At 38.8% G+C, this 12,704-nt stretch overlaps 1 protein-coding gene across 5 annotated transcripts; it reads right to left on the bottom strand.

Annotated features, from left to right (window-relative positions):
* On the bottom strand, positions 1-12,044 carry flad1 (flavin adenine dinucleotide synthetase 1). Of its 5 annotated transcripts, none has more exons than XM_022674209.2 (9): positions 11,923-12,044; positions 11,632-11,682; positions 10,076-10,284; positions 8,342-9,101; positions 7,759-7,906; positions 6,330-6,428; positions 5,223-5,412; positions 1,113-1,186; positions 1-381 (listed from the first exon to the last, which is right to left on the bottom strand). In XM_022674209.2, the coding sequence occupies exons 3-9, from the start codon at positions 10,232-10,234 to the stop codon at positions 246-248; spliced, it is 1,566 nt and encodes a 521-aa protein (XP_022529930.2). In that variant the 5' UTR covers positions 10,235-10,284; positions 11,632-11,682; positions 11,923-12,044; the 3' UTR covers positions 1-245. The 5 variants fall into 5 exon arrangements, with proteins under 5 accessions (XP_022529930.2, XP_015462978.3, XP_007255988.3 ...); XM_015607492.3 differs by having other exon boundaries at positions 11,965-12,029; XM_007255926.4 differs by having other exon boundaries at positions 11,632-12,044.
* Positions 12,045-12,704: the final 660 nt, after the last annotated feature.

The following is a 12,704-nucleotide window of genomic DNA, read 5'->3' as shown; positions in this document are numbered from 1 at the left end:
TTTGGATTTAGAGGTTTTATTATAACTGTATTTTGGTTATTATACAGCTCATTCATTTTTTTTAAATGATTTAAACAGAGAAATAATAACATAATTTAATACAAATCACATATTTCTCTCTCTCTCTCTCTCACACACACACACACACACACACACACACACACACACACTAATTCACGACAGTGTTTAAAATAAAAAAAGGCATCAGTCCTTTTATCAGTCAGTGTCTCGAGTCTTCTCTAGCTTCACGCCCGGGAGTTGCGTTCCTCCTCTCCTTTCTCCAGCTGGTAGGCGGGTCTGTAGCGGTTCACGCCCCTGCCGTCCACCAATTGGAGAGAAGGGTTCCTGAAGGTGTTGTCCATACTGCCCAGAGACGTGTAGCTGCAGGACAGAGAAACGCAAGGACAGGTCTATTGTATTATATTCCAATAAACAATTTAAAACCACAAATATAATTTATATACACTTTAAAAAGTGAAATCGTAAAGCTCCATGTAATCAAAATAAACATTTTGCTCTAAATAGCTTATTTTTCTTTTACACACAAATAATATGTATGTATAAAGAAAGGATGCTTTTGAAATTAAATGCTGTTTTCTGTCTGCAGAAGTGCTGGATATAAATCTACACAGATTTCTCTCTTGAAAACTGTTTATTTGAGTGAGTAAAGCACTTCTGTTTATTTACTGTAAGCTTTGATTTCCAATATTTTGTCTAAGGGTGAGTTTTCAGTGAAGTTTCTCCAGCACTAAGGCTAGGTGCAGCAGCAGCATTAGCATTAGCTGTTTACTACTAGCGCTAGACTGAGGAATCCTGAGTGTTCCAGTAACCTTTAGCGCTATAGCGCTATCAGCTATCAATGGTTCGTCCCATGTGGCTTTTTTAAACATGGCAAACACTACTTAAACTACTACAGTCTAATATACTCACCTCTGAACAGTGAAAGAGCTAATGCTGCTGCTCCCAGCCTTAGTGCTGGAGAAACTTCACTGAAAAATCACCTGTATAACGCTGTACTTCAGCGGAGTGACTTTACTGCTCCTTAATACCTGCGTATTGCAGCTATACTGCATGATATGCTTAGTTTAAAAGTTTGTAGAAATCATCCTCACCCTTTGTCATAAAGAATACAGTAGGGCACATACAGCGTCCTCAGGAACGACCAGATATCATGATACGTCCAGTCCTGAAGAGAAAAAAGGAAACAAAAACCATAGCCATAAAAAAATCAGAAATATGTGTTGAGTGTTTCAGTTGCTGTTTCATGTATTGGGCTGAAAAATGCTCAAGTGCAGTTTTACAAGCCTATTTACAATCCTGTTACTTTTTTCAAACCAAAACAAGCCTGTTTTGTTTTAGTACTGTTTTAACAAAACACAGGTAGTATGTACCACAGCTTTAGCTTTTAGCCTAGCACAGAAACCTGCTCACTTTCCAGCCATTAGGTTCCTCTATAACAAGAGTTTGAGATTCGAGCTTACCTACTGTGGACACTGGCACAAGAAAAGGTCTGGTAATCCTTCCAACATGCATTCACTCTACTAGCAGACTAGAGTCTGGAGGTGATGAGCTGCTCTCCAGTATCAACAACATATTCCCCTAAAGTCAGATTCATATACTTATTTACCACTGACTACTCTACACTGTATCAAAGTGTGATATCTTCAGTGTTGGCCCATTAAAATATAAAATTCTAAAATATTTACTTAAAAAAATGTGAGAGGTGTACTCACTTTTCTGAGCTACTGTACACGGACATATAACTTTCTGTGATGTATTTTTTATACTAAGCTCATTTTCATGACTTTATAAAAGTTTTGGGACGGCGTCTGACTCTGCTCCGCTACAACGAGCCGCCTAATGAAGCTACCCGACATCTAAATCTATAGCAGAAATCGAAGTGAAATCTCAGGCGAACACACGCAGCCATTAACAGCAGAAAGTTTAAGGAGTAAAAGTGAGGGTCGTTTGTAATTCTGACGTGTGTTTATTTCTGCGGCTGGTTCAGACACACAGCAGCATTGATTAAGATGATGGAGTTGCCACTCAACAGGCTCTGAAAGCCCATTCATCACTATTCACCAGTTATTGCCATCACTTCTTATATAAATATATATATATATATATATATATATATTTATATGTGTGTGTGTGTGTGTGTGTGTGTGTGCTGGAGCAGTGTGTTGTGTAGCTTAAAGAAACGCTGCTTTAGATATTAATAGCAGGTTAATGATAATTACTCTCATTAGGACTCAGAGTTGCGCATTGGGGTGTATTATATTGTATTGTACACAATATATTGTGACAGTAATATAATTATTTTTAAAAAATCCATATGTAAATAATAGCAGTATTCTGTATTGAAAGCAGCCTACTGTATACTGTGAAGCTTTAAGGCTCTTTTTTGTATAATAACATGCGTTAGAATATCCATTGTGATAGAAAACTGCATTTAAGTATATTTTTAAAAGTATACTTAACATGGAAAAGTGCACAATTTTAACATTAAAATAAATACTGTTCTCATACAGAGTTCCCCAATGGTGGAACAAACTACCCTCCACTACCAGATCAGGAGAATCTCTCACTATCTTTAAGAAACTCCTGAAGACAGAGCTCTTCAAAGAGCACTTACTCTCCTAACACCTCTAACTAACTACCTTCTACTACCAGATCAGGAGAATCTCTCACTATCTTTAAAAAACTCCTGAAGACAGAGCTCTTCAAAGAGCACTTACTCTCCTAACACCTCTAACTAACTACCTTCTACTACCAGATCAGGAGAATCTCTCACTATCTTTAATAAACTCCTGAAGACAGAGCTCTTCAAAGAGCACTTACTCTCCTAACACCTCTAACACACTAACTACTTCTAACCTCATTTCCTTCTTCCCCTCCTTCACTCCTCTATCCTATTATTCCCCTTTGACCTCCTTTTATCCCTATCCAAAGATGTTTTACCTTTAAACTTATTTTACATTGTACTTGACTATTGTAAGTCGCTTTGGACAAAAGCGTCTGCCAAATGTAATGTAATGTAATGTAATGTAATGTAATGTAAATATAATGTAAAATACATACTTAAATCTTAAAGCTTAGCTTTCTACTAGTTTTGTTCTGCTTATACTTTTCACTTTTTATTTCTTTGATTTTGTTGTTCTCATTTTTATTTTATCATTTTTGTTTACATTTATTTCATTCTGTATTTTATGTTAATATAAATGTTTTATTCCCTACTATTTCATTACATTGTTACTTTTTAATTGTTTTATTTGTATTGTATTATTTTTACATATTGTGAAGCACTTTGAGCTGAATTTTTATGTATGAAAGGTGAAATAAAATACTAAATGTAACTTTTTTAAAACAACTTATGGTAACTTAAGTATATTTAAATTGTAATTAAACTATATTCAAACACAACATAAAAGATTTTTTAAATTGTGCTTTTGAGTGCTTTTTTTTGTACAACTTAAGTAGATTTAAGTATGTGTATGCTCACAGGCTGAATGTGTACGTGTGTGAGAGTGTGTAACAGTGTGTGTAAGAGTGTGAAAGTGTGCGAGAGTGTGTGAGTGTGTGTAACAGTGTGTGAGAGTGTGTGTAAGAGTGTCTGAGAGTGTCTGAGAGTGTGTGACAGTGTGCGACAGTGTGTGACAGTGTGCGAGAGTGTGTGAGAGTGTGCGAGAGTGGTGCAAGAGTGTGTAAGAGTGTGTAAGAGTGTGTAAGAGTGTGTAAGAGTGTGCAAGAGTGGTGCAAGAGTGTGTGAGAGTGTGAGAGAGTAAGTAAGAGTGTGTAAATAGTGTGTAAATAGTGTGCGAGAGTAAGTACGAGTGTGTAAGAGTGTGTAAAGAGTGTACGAGAGTAAGTAAGAGTGTGTAAATAGTGTGTAAAGAGTGTGCGAGAGTAAGTACGAGTGTGTAAAGAGTGTGTAAAGAGTGTACGAGAGTAAGTAAGAGTGTGTAAATAGTGTGTAAAGAGTGTGCGAGAGTAAGTAAGAGTGTGTAAATAGTGTGTAAAGAGTGTGCGAGAGTAAGTACGAGTGTGTAAGAGTGTGTAAAGAGTGTACGAGAGTAAGTAAGAGTGTGTAAATAGTGTGTAAAGAGTGTGCGAGAGTAAGTACGAGTGTGTAAAGAGTGTACGAGAGTAAGTAAGAGTGTGTAAATAGTGTGTAAAGAGTGTGCGAGAGTAAGTAAGAGTGTGTAAAGAGTGTGCGAGAGTAAGTACGAGTGTGTAAGGAGTGTGTAAAGAGTGTGCGAGAGTAAGTACGAGTGTGTAAAGAGTGTACGAGAGTAAGTAAGAGTGTGTAAAGAGTGTGTAAAGAGTGTGCGAGAGTAAGTAAGAGTGTGTAAAGAGTGTACGAGAGTAAGTAAGAGTGTGTAAAGAGTGTGTAAAGAGTGTGCGAGAGTAAGTACGAGTGTGTAAAGAGTGTACGAGAGTAAGTAAGAGTGTGTAAAGAATGTGTAAAGAGTGTGCGAGAGTAAGTACGAGTGTGTAAAGAGTGTGCGAGAGTAAGTACGAGTGTGTAAAGAGTGTACGAGAGTAAGTAAGAGTGTGTAAAGAATGTGTAAAGAGTGTGCGAGAGTAAGTACGAGTGTGTAAAGAGTGTGCGAGAGTAAGTACGAGTGTGTAAAGAGTGTGCGAGAGTAAGTACGAGTGTGTAAAGAGTGTGCGAGAGTAAGTACGAGTGTGTAAAGAGTGTACAAGAGTAAGTAAGAGTGTGTAAAGAGTGTGCGAGAGTAAGTACGAGTGTGTAAAGAGTGTGCGAGAGTAAGTACGAGTGTGTAAAGAGTGTGCGAGAGTAAGTACGAGTGTGTAAAGAGTGTGCGAGAGTAAGTACGAGTGTGTAAAGAGTGTGCGAGAGTAAGTACGAGTGTGTAAAGAGTGTGCGAGAGTAAGTACGAGTGTGTAAAGAGTGTACGAGAGTAAGTAAGAGTGTGTAAAGAGTGTGTAAAGAGTGTGCGAGAGTAAGTACGAGTGTGTAAAGAGTGTGCGAGAGTAAGTACGAGTGTGTAAAGAGTGTGCGAGAGTAAGTAAGAGTGTGTAAAGAGTGTGCGAGAGTAAGTACGAGTGTGTAAAGAGTGTGCGAGAGTAAGTAAGAGTGTGTAAAGAGTGTGTAAAGAGTGTGCGAGAGTAAGTACGAGTGTGTAAAGAGTGTGCGAGAGTAAGTACGAGTGTGTAGGAGTGTGTAAAGAGTGTGTAAAGAGTGTGCGAGAGTTTACCAGTAATGGGTTGACTCTCATGTACTCAGGCCAGCCCGGGTCTGTAGGGCAGAGAGGGGTGAGGATGCGAGAGTACGGGTCAGTGCGTCTGGTGCCCATCAGAACCGCCCGGAGCTCCGGCCTTCTCTCCTGAACCTCAGCCAGAGCCTGACGGATACTACCCTCCACCGAGACCAGGTCCAGATCATATCTAACACGCACACACACACACACACAATAATCATAATTTCAATAGTTGTTGTACACTACTAAGGATGCCTACATCGAAGTGAACAAGGATGCTGCCATGTCTTCCTGACAAAATCAGTCAGTGTACGGATGCTCACACAGGACAACTGCAATGTCATTTCATACCACTGGGAGCCGCTGGATCCCATAGGCACAGTGCAGAAACACTGTATGCCCTATTTTAGCAATACATAGTGCTAAACTGATCAAAATTAATCAGGGGTATGTTTTTGGAGTAATGTGAAATAAACCAAATCAGTGTGCTGACTGTTGACAGGGTTTTAATCAGTCTGTGGCGCACCTGTATTTCCCACCACCAAGATAGAAACTGGACAGAAATTTACCCAAACATACAGAAAGCACAACCAGATTATAAAGTGCAAATTAAAGGATTTTATGTATGCCTTATTGCTTAAAAAATACAGTAATTAAAAACTCATTGAAAAAACCTTAAGGGACAACTTGGATGCTTTCCTTCTTACTTTTATTCTTTCTTCTTTTTCTTTTATAGTATTGGATTGGGGCTCAGTATCAGCAAATACTCAAAAAAATACTCTCGGGCTATATATATAGAATAAAATGTGATCTGGGCATCCTTAGGTCTAATTTAACCCATTCTGATTCAATCTCTGATATCTATATGTGGGGCCACCATGGACCTTGTGGACTTTTAAACTATCTGGCACCCATTCAGTCCACACATGAGCATGTTATCTGGTAACTTTGTAGGTCAGGCGCTGAACCAGAATCCTGCTGAACTGAAATTTGACATTTAAAATTGGAAGCTGCCTCTTTAGATGAGCAGTAAACAATATTTACATCATTTCTGAGGCCATGCTGATGCTGATGCTTCTTTTCTTTATCGTTTGAACAGTTTACCTCTGGATGGTGTCCTGTAGGAATCGTTCCATTTCTGGGAAGGGGGAGACGATTCGGATGTAGAGAGCTTTCACTTTGTCTTTACTGTGAGGGTAGCGCCTGAAACAGAAACAGACAGTTTTATTTCTGTTAGGAAAATTAATTTTATGTTAAGAGTGGTTCATTCTGTAATTCAATACAATCAGAAACCCTGCACATATTGAGCTTTCCATGCATTAGAGTAATGTATACTACACACGAGAGGCATTTAAATGATTTTTAGAGGCCTGAGCTTCCTCTGTGGATTATAGGAGGTAAAGGTACTTATAAATAAAAATAAGACTTATAAAATAATGTAGTTCATTTAAGTTAAGTTAATTTAAGCTTCAGTTAGCATCTTCTATAGTCTTATATTTCTCATTGTACCACCTTTATTATTGTTTGTTTCTACTGTGTTGTGTAACTCCATCCATCCGTTCGTCTGTTCATATATCCATTCATATATCCATCCATATATCCATCCATCTGTCCATCCATATATCCATTCATATATCCATTCATATATCCATCCATATATCCATACATTCATTCATCCATGCATCCATTCATATAGCCATCCATCCATACATACATCTATACAAACATCCATACATTTATCCATCTATATATTCATCCATTCATATATCCATCCATCTATCCCATCCATCTATACATCCATATATCCATCCATATATTCATCCATCCATCCATATATCCATACATTCATTCATCCATACATCCATCCAATCATAAATCCATCCATCCATTCATATGGCCATCCATCCATACATACATACATCTATACATACATCCATACATTTATCCATCTATATATTCATCCATTCATATATCCCATCCATCTATACATTTATCCATCCATCCATATATATATTTATCCATTCATATATCCATCCATCCATCCATATATTCATCCATTCATATATCCATCCATATATCCCATCCATCTATACATTTATCCATCCATCCATATATTCATCCATTCATATATCCATCCATCTGTCCATCCATGTATTCATATATCCATCCATCTGTCCATCCATGTATTCATATATCCATCCATATGTCCATACATACATACATACATCCATATATCCATACATTCATATATCCATCCAAATATTCATCAATATATCCATCCATCCTTAGATCCATCCATTTTAAGTTACTACATGATTCCTTTTGTTTCGTCATAGTCTGGATATAGACTTTTCTATTCATTTACAATGTAGGAAAAACATGTAGAAAATGTATTTAATGCAAAATAAAACCTTCCAGTCACATTTCTCAGTCTGATAATGTTCAGGCGGAGCTGTGTTTGTTGTGAATACAGCTGGCAGAGACAGTAAGAGGCTCCAGCCTGAGAGTGAAGGTGATTAGGAATCGCTCTCACCGTCTGAGAGCAGCGTGGTACAGATGCAGCAGTGCGGTGCAGTCTTTTCCTCCGTTAAATCCGACACAGATCTCATTAGCCGGATACTGCTCCAGCGCCGTCTCGATCGTCCTCAGAGCCGCAGACACTTTCTCCCCCAGCGCAGATCCTACACCACATTTCAGCACACTCTTAATTACAGCAGATCTGTGAGACATTCTGTCCTCTTTTTAAAATGTTTGGAAAGAAAATGCAAGTCCCAGTGTGGAAACCTGTGCGATTTTATATTTTATATTAATTTAAACAAAACCACTTAAAGAATTAGAGTTTCTTTGATTTTACCAAATTTTAAAACCAAATTTGCCATTCTAAATCCAGTGTAGTCCAAGACTAGGATCATAGTAATAATATCATATCATTAATGTATCTGTGGCATATAATGCAATGGAGGTGTTAAAATGACAATAATAGTTATTTTTAGAAAGATATATCATCCATATCATCACACAGTGGTGAAATATAGTGCAGAATTTGTGGATTTACCAGTTAAAATCAGTTAATCTAGTTATTTTAATCCAATACTTGATTTCTGCTGATTTCTTACCACTGTTGGCGAGAGAGTAGACCTCCTCGGTGGCGATGGACACCGGGTCGGTGATGAGCTGGACCACGCTCCCCTTGGGCAGCTCCTCCGCCAGCTGAGCGCGAGCTTTCTCCACCTCCTCGGCGCTGTCCGAGTCCAGAACCAGCCGGACCCGGTGGTAGTTGCTCAGCCAGTCCGGATACGAGCCCAGAGCCACTCGCTTCCCCCAGTCCGCCTGCAGCCGGCTCAGGACTGGAGCGATCGCCGCTTCGTCTGCGTCCACAAAGACCTCCCGCGTGTGGAAGGTGGTCCCAGACGTGGCGAACAGATGCGAAAGACTCTCAAAGGCACGCTCCATCAGCGAGGGGATGCCGGGGAAGATGTAGACATTGCGGACGCTGACCAGCGGGTAGCGCAGCGGCTTCCCCGTCCGAGGATCCGTCCCAAAGTTCAGCTTGGCTGATAGAGGTACCGTGGCCAGTTTCATGGTGGAGCTGTTTGGGTCGACCGTACCGAAGAACTTCTGGATCAGCCCGGTCAGCTCCGGGTGCGCGTGAAGACCTTCGCCGAATGCCATGGCGACGCTCTCGAAGGTCACGTCGTCGTGCGTCGGCCCGATGCCTCCGGACGTGATGAGGTGGGTGACGGACGGGGAGAGCCGGGCCACTTCCTCAGCGATGACCTCCCTGACGTCCGGCACCACGGTGATCCTCTGCACGGACACGCCCAGCTTCCTCAGGCCTCGGCACAGGAAGGCACTGTTGGTGTCCATGGTGTGACCCTGATGCAAAAATTGCAGACATATATTATTATGACCCAAAAACATAAGCCCTATATATAAGGAACGAACATGTACGTGTTTCTCTAAGAAAATTACAGGCTGAATTATCTACTGTTTTTCTCTGAAATCTGGTAATTTTAGTCCCTTCCGGACGCACATCACTAAGTTTCGTCTCCTCGCGTTTAATAAAATTACACTGTGGGTAATTACAGATCTCCACGGAGATCCATGTAAAAACACTACAGCGAGTGGAAATGGAGGAGCTACTGAACACTATGTCAATGGTCCTCTATCTAACAATAATAATACTCACATTATACTCTTATTGTACATATATACAGCTCTGGAAAAAAAATTAAGAGACCACTTCAGTTTCTGAATCAGTTTCTTGGCATGTTCCATCATCTCCACCAGTCTTACACACTACTTTTGGATAACTTTATGCTGCTTTACTCCTGGTGCAAAAAATTAAGCAGTTAGTTTGGTGGTTTGATGGCTTGTGATCATCCATCTTCCTCTTGATTATATTCCAGAGGTTTTTAATTTGGTAAAATCAAAGAAAGAGCTGTATATGGACATAACAATGATAATTTGTCTTGACCTCAATATTGCTCATTGTGTTTACTTAAACAGAAGAGCCCTGGAGGGAATGTGAAAGGTCAGAATGAATTTCACAAATTCAAGTGTACAAATCCTGACCTTAATCCTGTTAAAAATGTAGTGGAAAGTGCTGGAGCGGCAGTTCATGGCAGAAAACCCACTTTTTTTCCTTTAGTACTTGATTGATAGTTTTTGGTCGAATTGATAAAAAAAAAAAAGATTTATTATTTTAAAGGTTTCACAAATTTCAAGCTCCACTCTACACAATTTATACATATTACATAGTAGTACACCACTGCAGTACAGTCATGATTCCCTGTAGGAAATGATAAATCACTGATGACACAGCCTACTGGTGTCTGCCTCCTCCTCACCTTGAGGATCTCATCGCCGATGATGAGGATAGCGGCCGTGACGCCGCCTCCGTCCTCCGCTGCTGAGGAGCCACCGTTTCGGGCCATGCTGGTGATGTGAGCTCCCACACGCCGAATCCTCCCCACTGCTCTGTTCAGCCGAGGCAAAGCCTGGAGCATTCAGCCCGGGAGCGAGGGGCTCAGGAGGGGCTGAGGGACACGGAGAGGATCTAAGGGGGACGGGAGAACATGACTAGTTACTGTTACTTTAATGTCCTGCACTGAAAAGATGAAGAAGTGCAGCCGGGATCTTCAGTTTCTGGTCTGAGTCCAGCACTGATATCTACACACTCACAAACACACCAGTTTAAAGGAGAACTCTGGTGTAAAATGGGCTTTTGTTGTAGTAAAACATGATAAAAAGTTCTTATCTTTGATGAATAGCACACCTCCGTTCTCCCACAGCGTTCTGAGATCCAGATATTTTAACAGTTTCTCCAAACACCCTTCAGACTTGGTGACACGGGGCACAATTTACCCTGATAAATCACTTTTTACACCGTTATCCAGCTCAAAGTAGCTCCACACCTCCTTAGTAGAAACTGGAGAGCCCTAACATTTAAAACGAATCCTATTTTTTTTTATCATGTTTTACTACACCAAAAAAGTCCACCTTACACCAGAGTTTTCTGATATTTTAACTAAATATTTGGATATTTGATGAAAATAATCCCAAGTTCTGAGTAAAACTAAGCTAAGTACACTGCCTGACCATAAACAAGGTCACCACCTGAATTGCCCAAGGGGAGCGTGGTCCACCTGAAGTTTTTTAAAGGGAAAATAAACTTTTAGTTTTTAGCTGTTTTCACCCTCTAAAACTGGTTATTGGGACCCAAAAGTCAGTCACAGAAACGTTCTGGGTGGGTCGCAGACAACTTGTAAAAAAGAAATACATTAACAAATTATATAATAATAAAATAAAAATAATTATTGCTCTGATTTTCTACTCGTCTTTTGTATGGAGAAGTAAAATATATCTCATTTTGTGGCCTTATTTATTTTGTGCAGTTTTGATATTAAATTTTATTGTAGTGACTTTTAGGGTCTTAGATTCACTTCGAATGCATGAGTATGTTTAAATAAGTTTTTGAAGGCGATTTGTAAAAAATAAATTTGTTTGGTTTGTATTCTATAAGAGTGGGTCTCCGGCTAAGACCAGATGACAACTGATGCAGGGAGTAGCTTCTCATTTGTTTAAAACTACAATGTGAGAAGACACCATAATCCTGATTTCTTGGAAAAATGTTAATCTGTTTTAGAAGGGTAAAATTATCTGCTGAAACTACCAAAAACAGAAAGAAGTTAAAAAGTGAGGGAAACATTATCTTTAAAGAAGGAATAAGATGAAAAAAACAACTATGTTCCAATTTGACAGACAAGTCTGTCATTTATCTCAATAAAATACATGTTTACAGTTAGTAATTGTGTAGTAGTGTGGTAGTAATGTGACAAAATGAATAAAAAAGGTCAAGGTGTATGAATACTTTTGCAAGCCACTGTATAGATTCTTGTCTTACCTTCTTAGCTGGTATTTAAAGCCCAGTGAGTGCTGTTGGGTCCAACTGCAACTGTTATTCCGATACAAATCAGTATAATAATCAGAATTAAGTTGTTTACAATTATAATAAATGCTATAATAATAAATATATAATGCTATATATAATAAATGAGCTAGCTGAATTAACCTAGCTTTACTTTACAGGTTTACCACTTTAACCAGCTCTTATTGAACACAGTTCTCTAATTTAAGGATCTGAATGCTTTCTCTGACTCTGAGAAAAATAACATGAGCATTTTAACTTATTTACAGCGTTAAAATATCAGATTAATGTTGCCTGAATTCTCTTAACTGAAGGAATATCGCTGAAGTTCGTCCTCCGCTCAGTCACCCAGCAAAACAAACCACCGGCTGAAGTTCGAGTGAGGTAACATGACTGACACACACGCTACCCAATCAGAATCAGACACGGCCGGACGCGGCGTGACGTTTACATTTAATACACCAATCAGATTAAAGAAGGGGGGGCATACTAGAACCAAAGCGGAAGTGCAGTCCCATATGCAGCCTCGAAGCCTTCACGTGTTTTCTGGGGATGTTCCATTTCCCTTCCTGCTCCCTTCCTCCCTCGCGCTGCTCACTAGACACTTTTACCAGCATAGGCTAAAACTAGCAGCCTGTTACTAATCCTCAGTATAGTTAATAAAGTAAATAAAAAGGTTGTGTTCAGATAAATGAATATTAATGAATATCTTACTGTTTTTTCTTAATTGTTCGTTATTAAATTCTTAAGTCTTATTGTTAATTTATATTTTTATTGTATTGTACTATTTCTATATGGGTTCTATTTGGGTTATGCTGATTTTTTTATGTTGATGTAATGCAACTTATAATGTCCTGAAAATGCTGTATTATATTATTATAGTAGATATTATAGTAATATAGTAGATATTATTATGCTAATAATATTAATAAGACATATATTATTGTTATTCTAAACAATAAAATGTATTATTACTATTATTCCTATAAACAAATGTATGATTACTCAATGTATTCTTTTTGTTACTTTTTAATAAAGAAGTAAAAAGG

The sequence above is a fragment of the Astyanax mexicanus genome, chromosome 6 (assembly GCF_023375975.1).
Source record: "Astyanax mexicanus isolate ESR-SI-001 chromosome 6, AstMex3_surface, whole genome shotgun sequence".
Classification (NCBI taxonomy): Eukaryota; Metazoa; Chordata; class Actinopteri; order Characiformes; family Acestrorhamphidae; genus Astyanax; species Astyanax mexicanus.
The sequence above is the reverse complement of the archived record's forward strand: the minus strand, read 5'-3'. Positions and strand labels throughout refer to the sequence as shown.

Bases quoted from the DNA above. Each gene is read 5' to 3' on its own strand.
- flad1 (XM_007255926.4), bottom strand. From the start codon at position 10,234: ATGCTCCAGGCTTTGCCTCGGCTGAACAGAGCAGTGGGGAGGATTCGG. The intron at 7,907-8,341 runs GTAAGAAATCAG...AATGTGGTGTAG, and splicing joins CTACTCTCTCGCCAACAGTG to GATCTGCGCTGGGGGAGAAA. The intron at 6,429-7,758 runs GTGAGAGCGATT...TTTCTGTTTCAG, and splicing joins TACCACGCTGCTCTCAGACG to GCGCTACCCTCACAGTAAAG.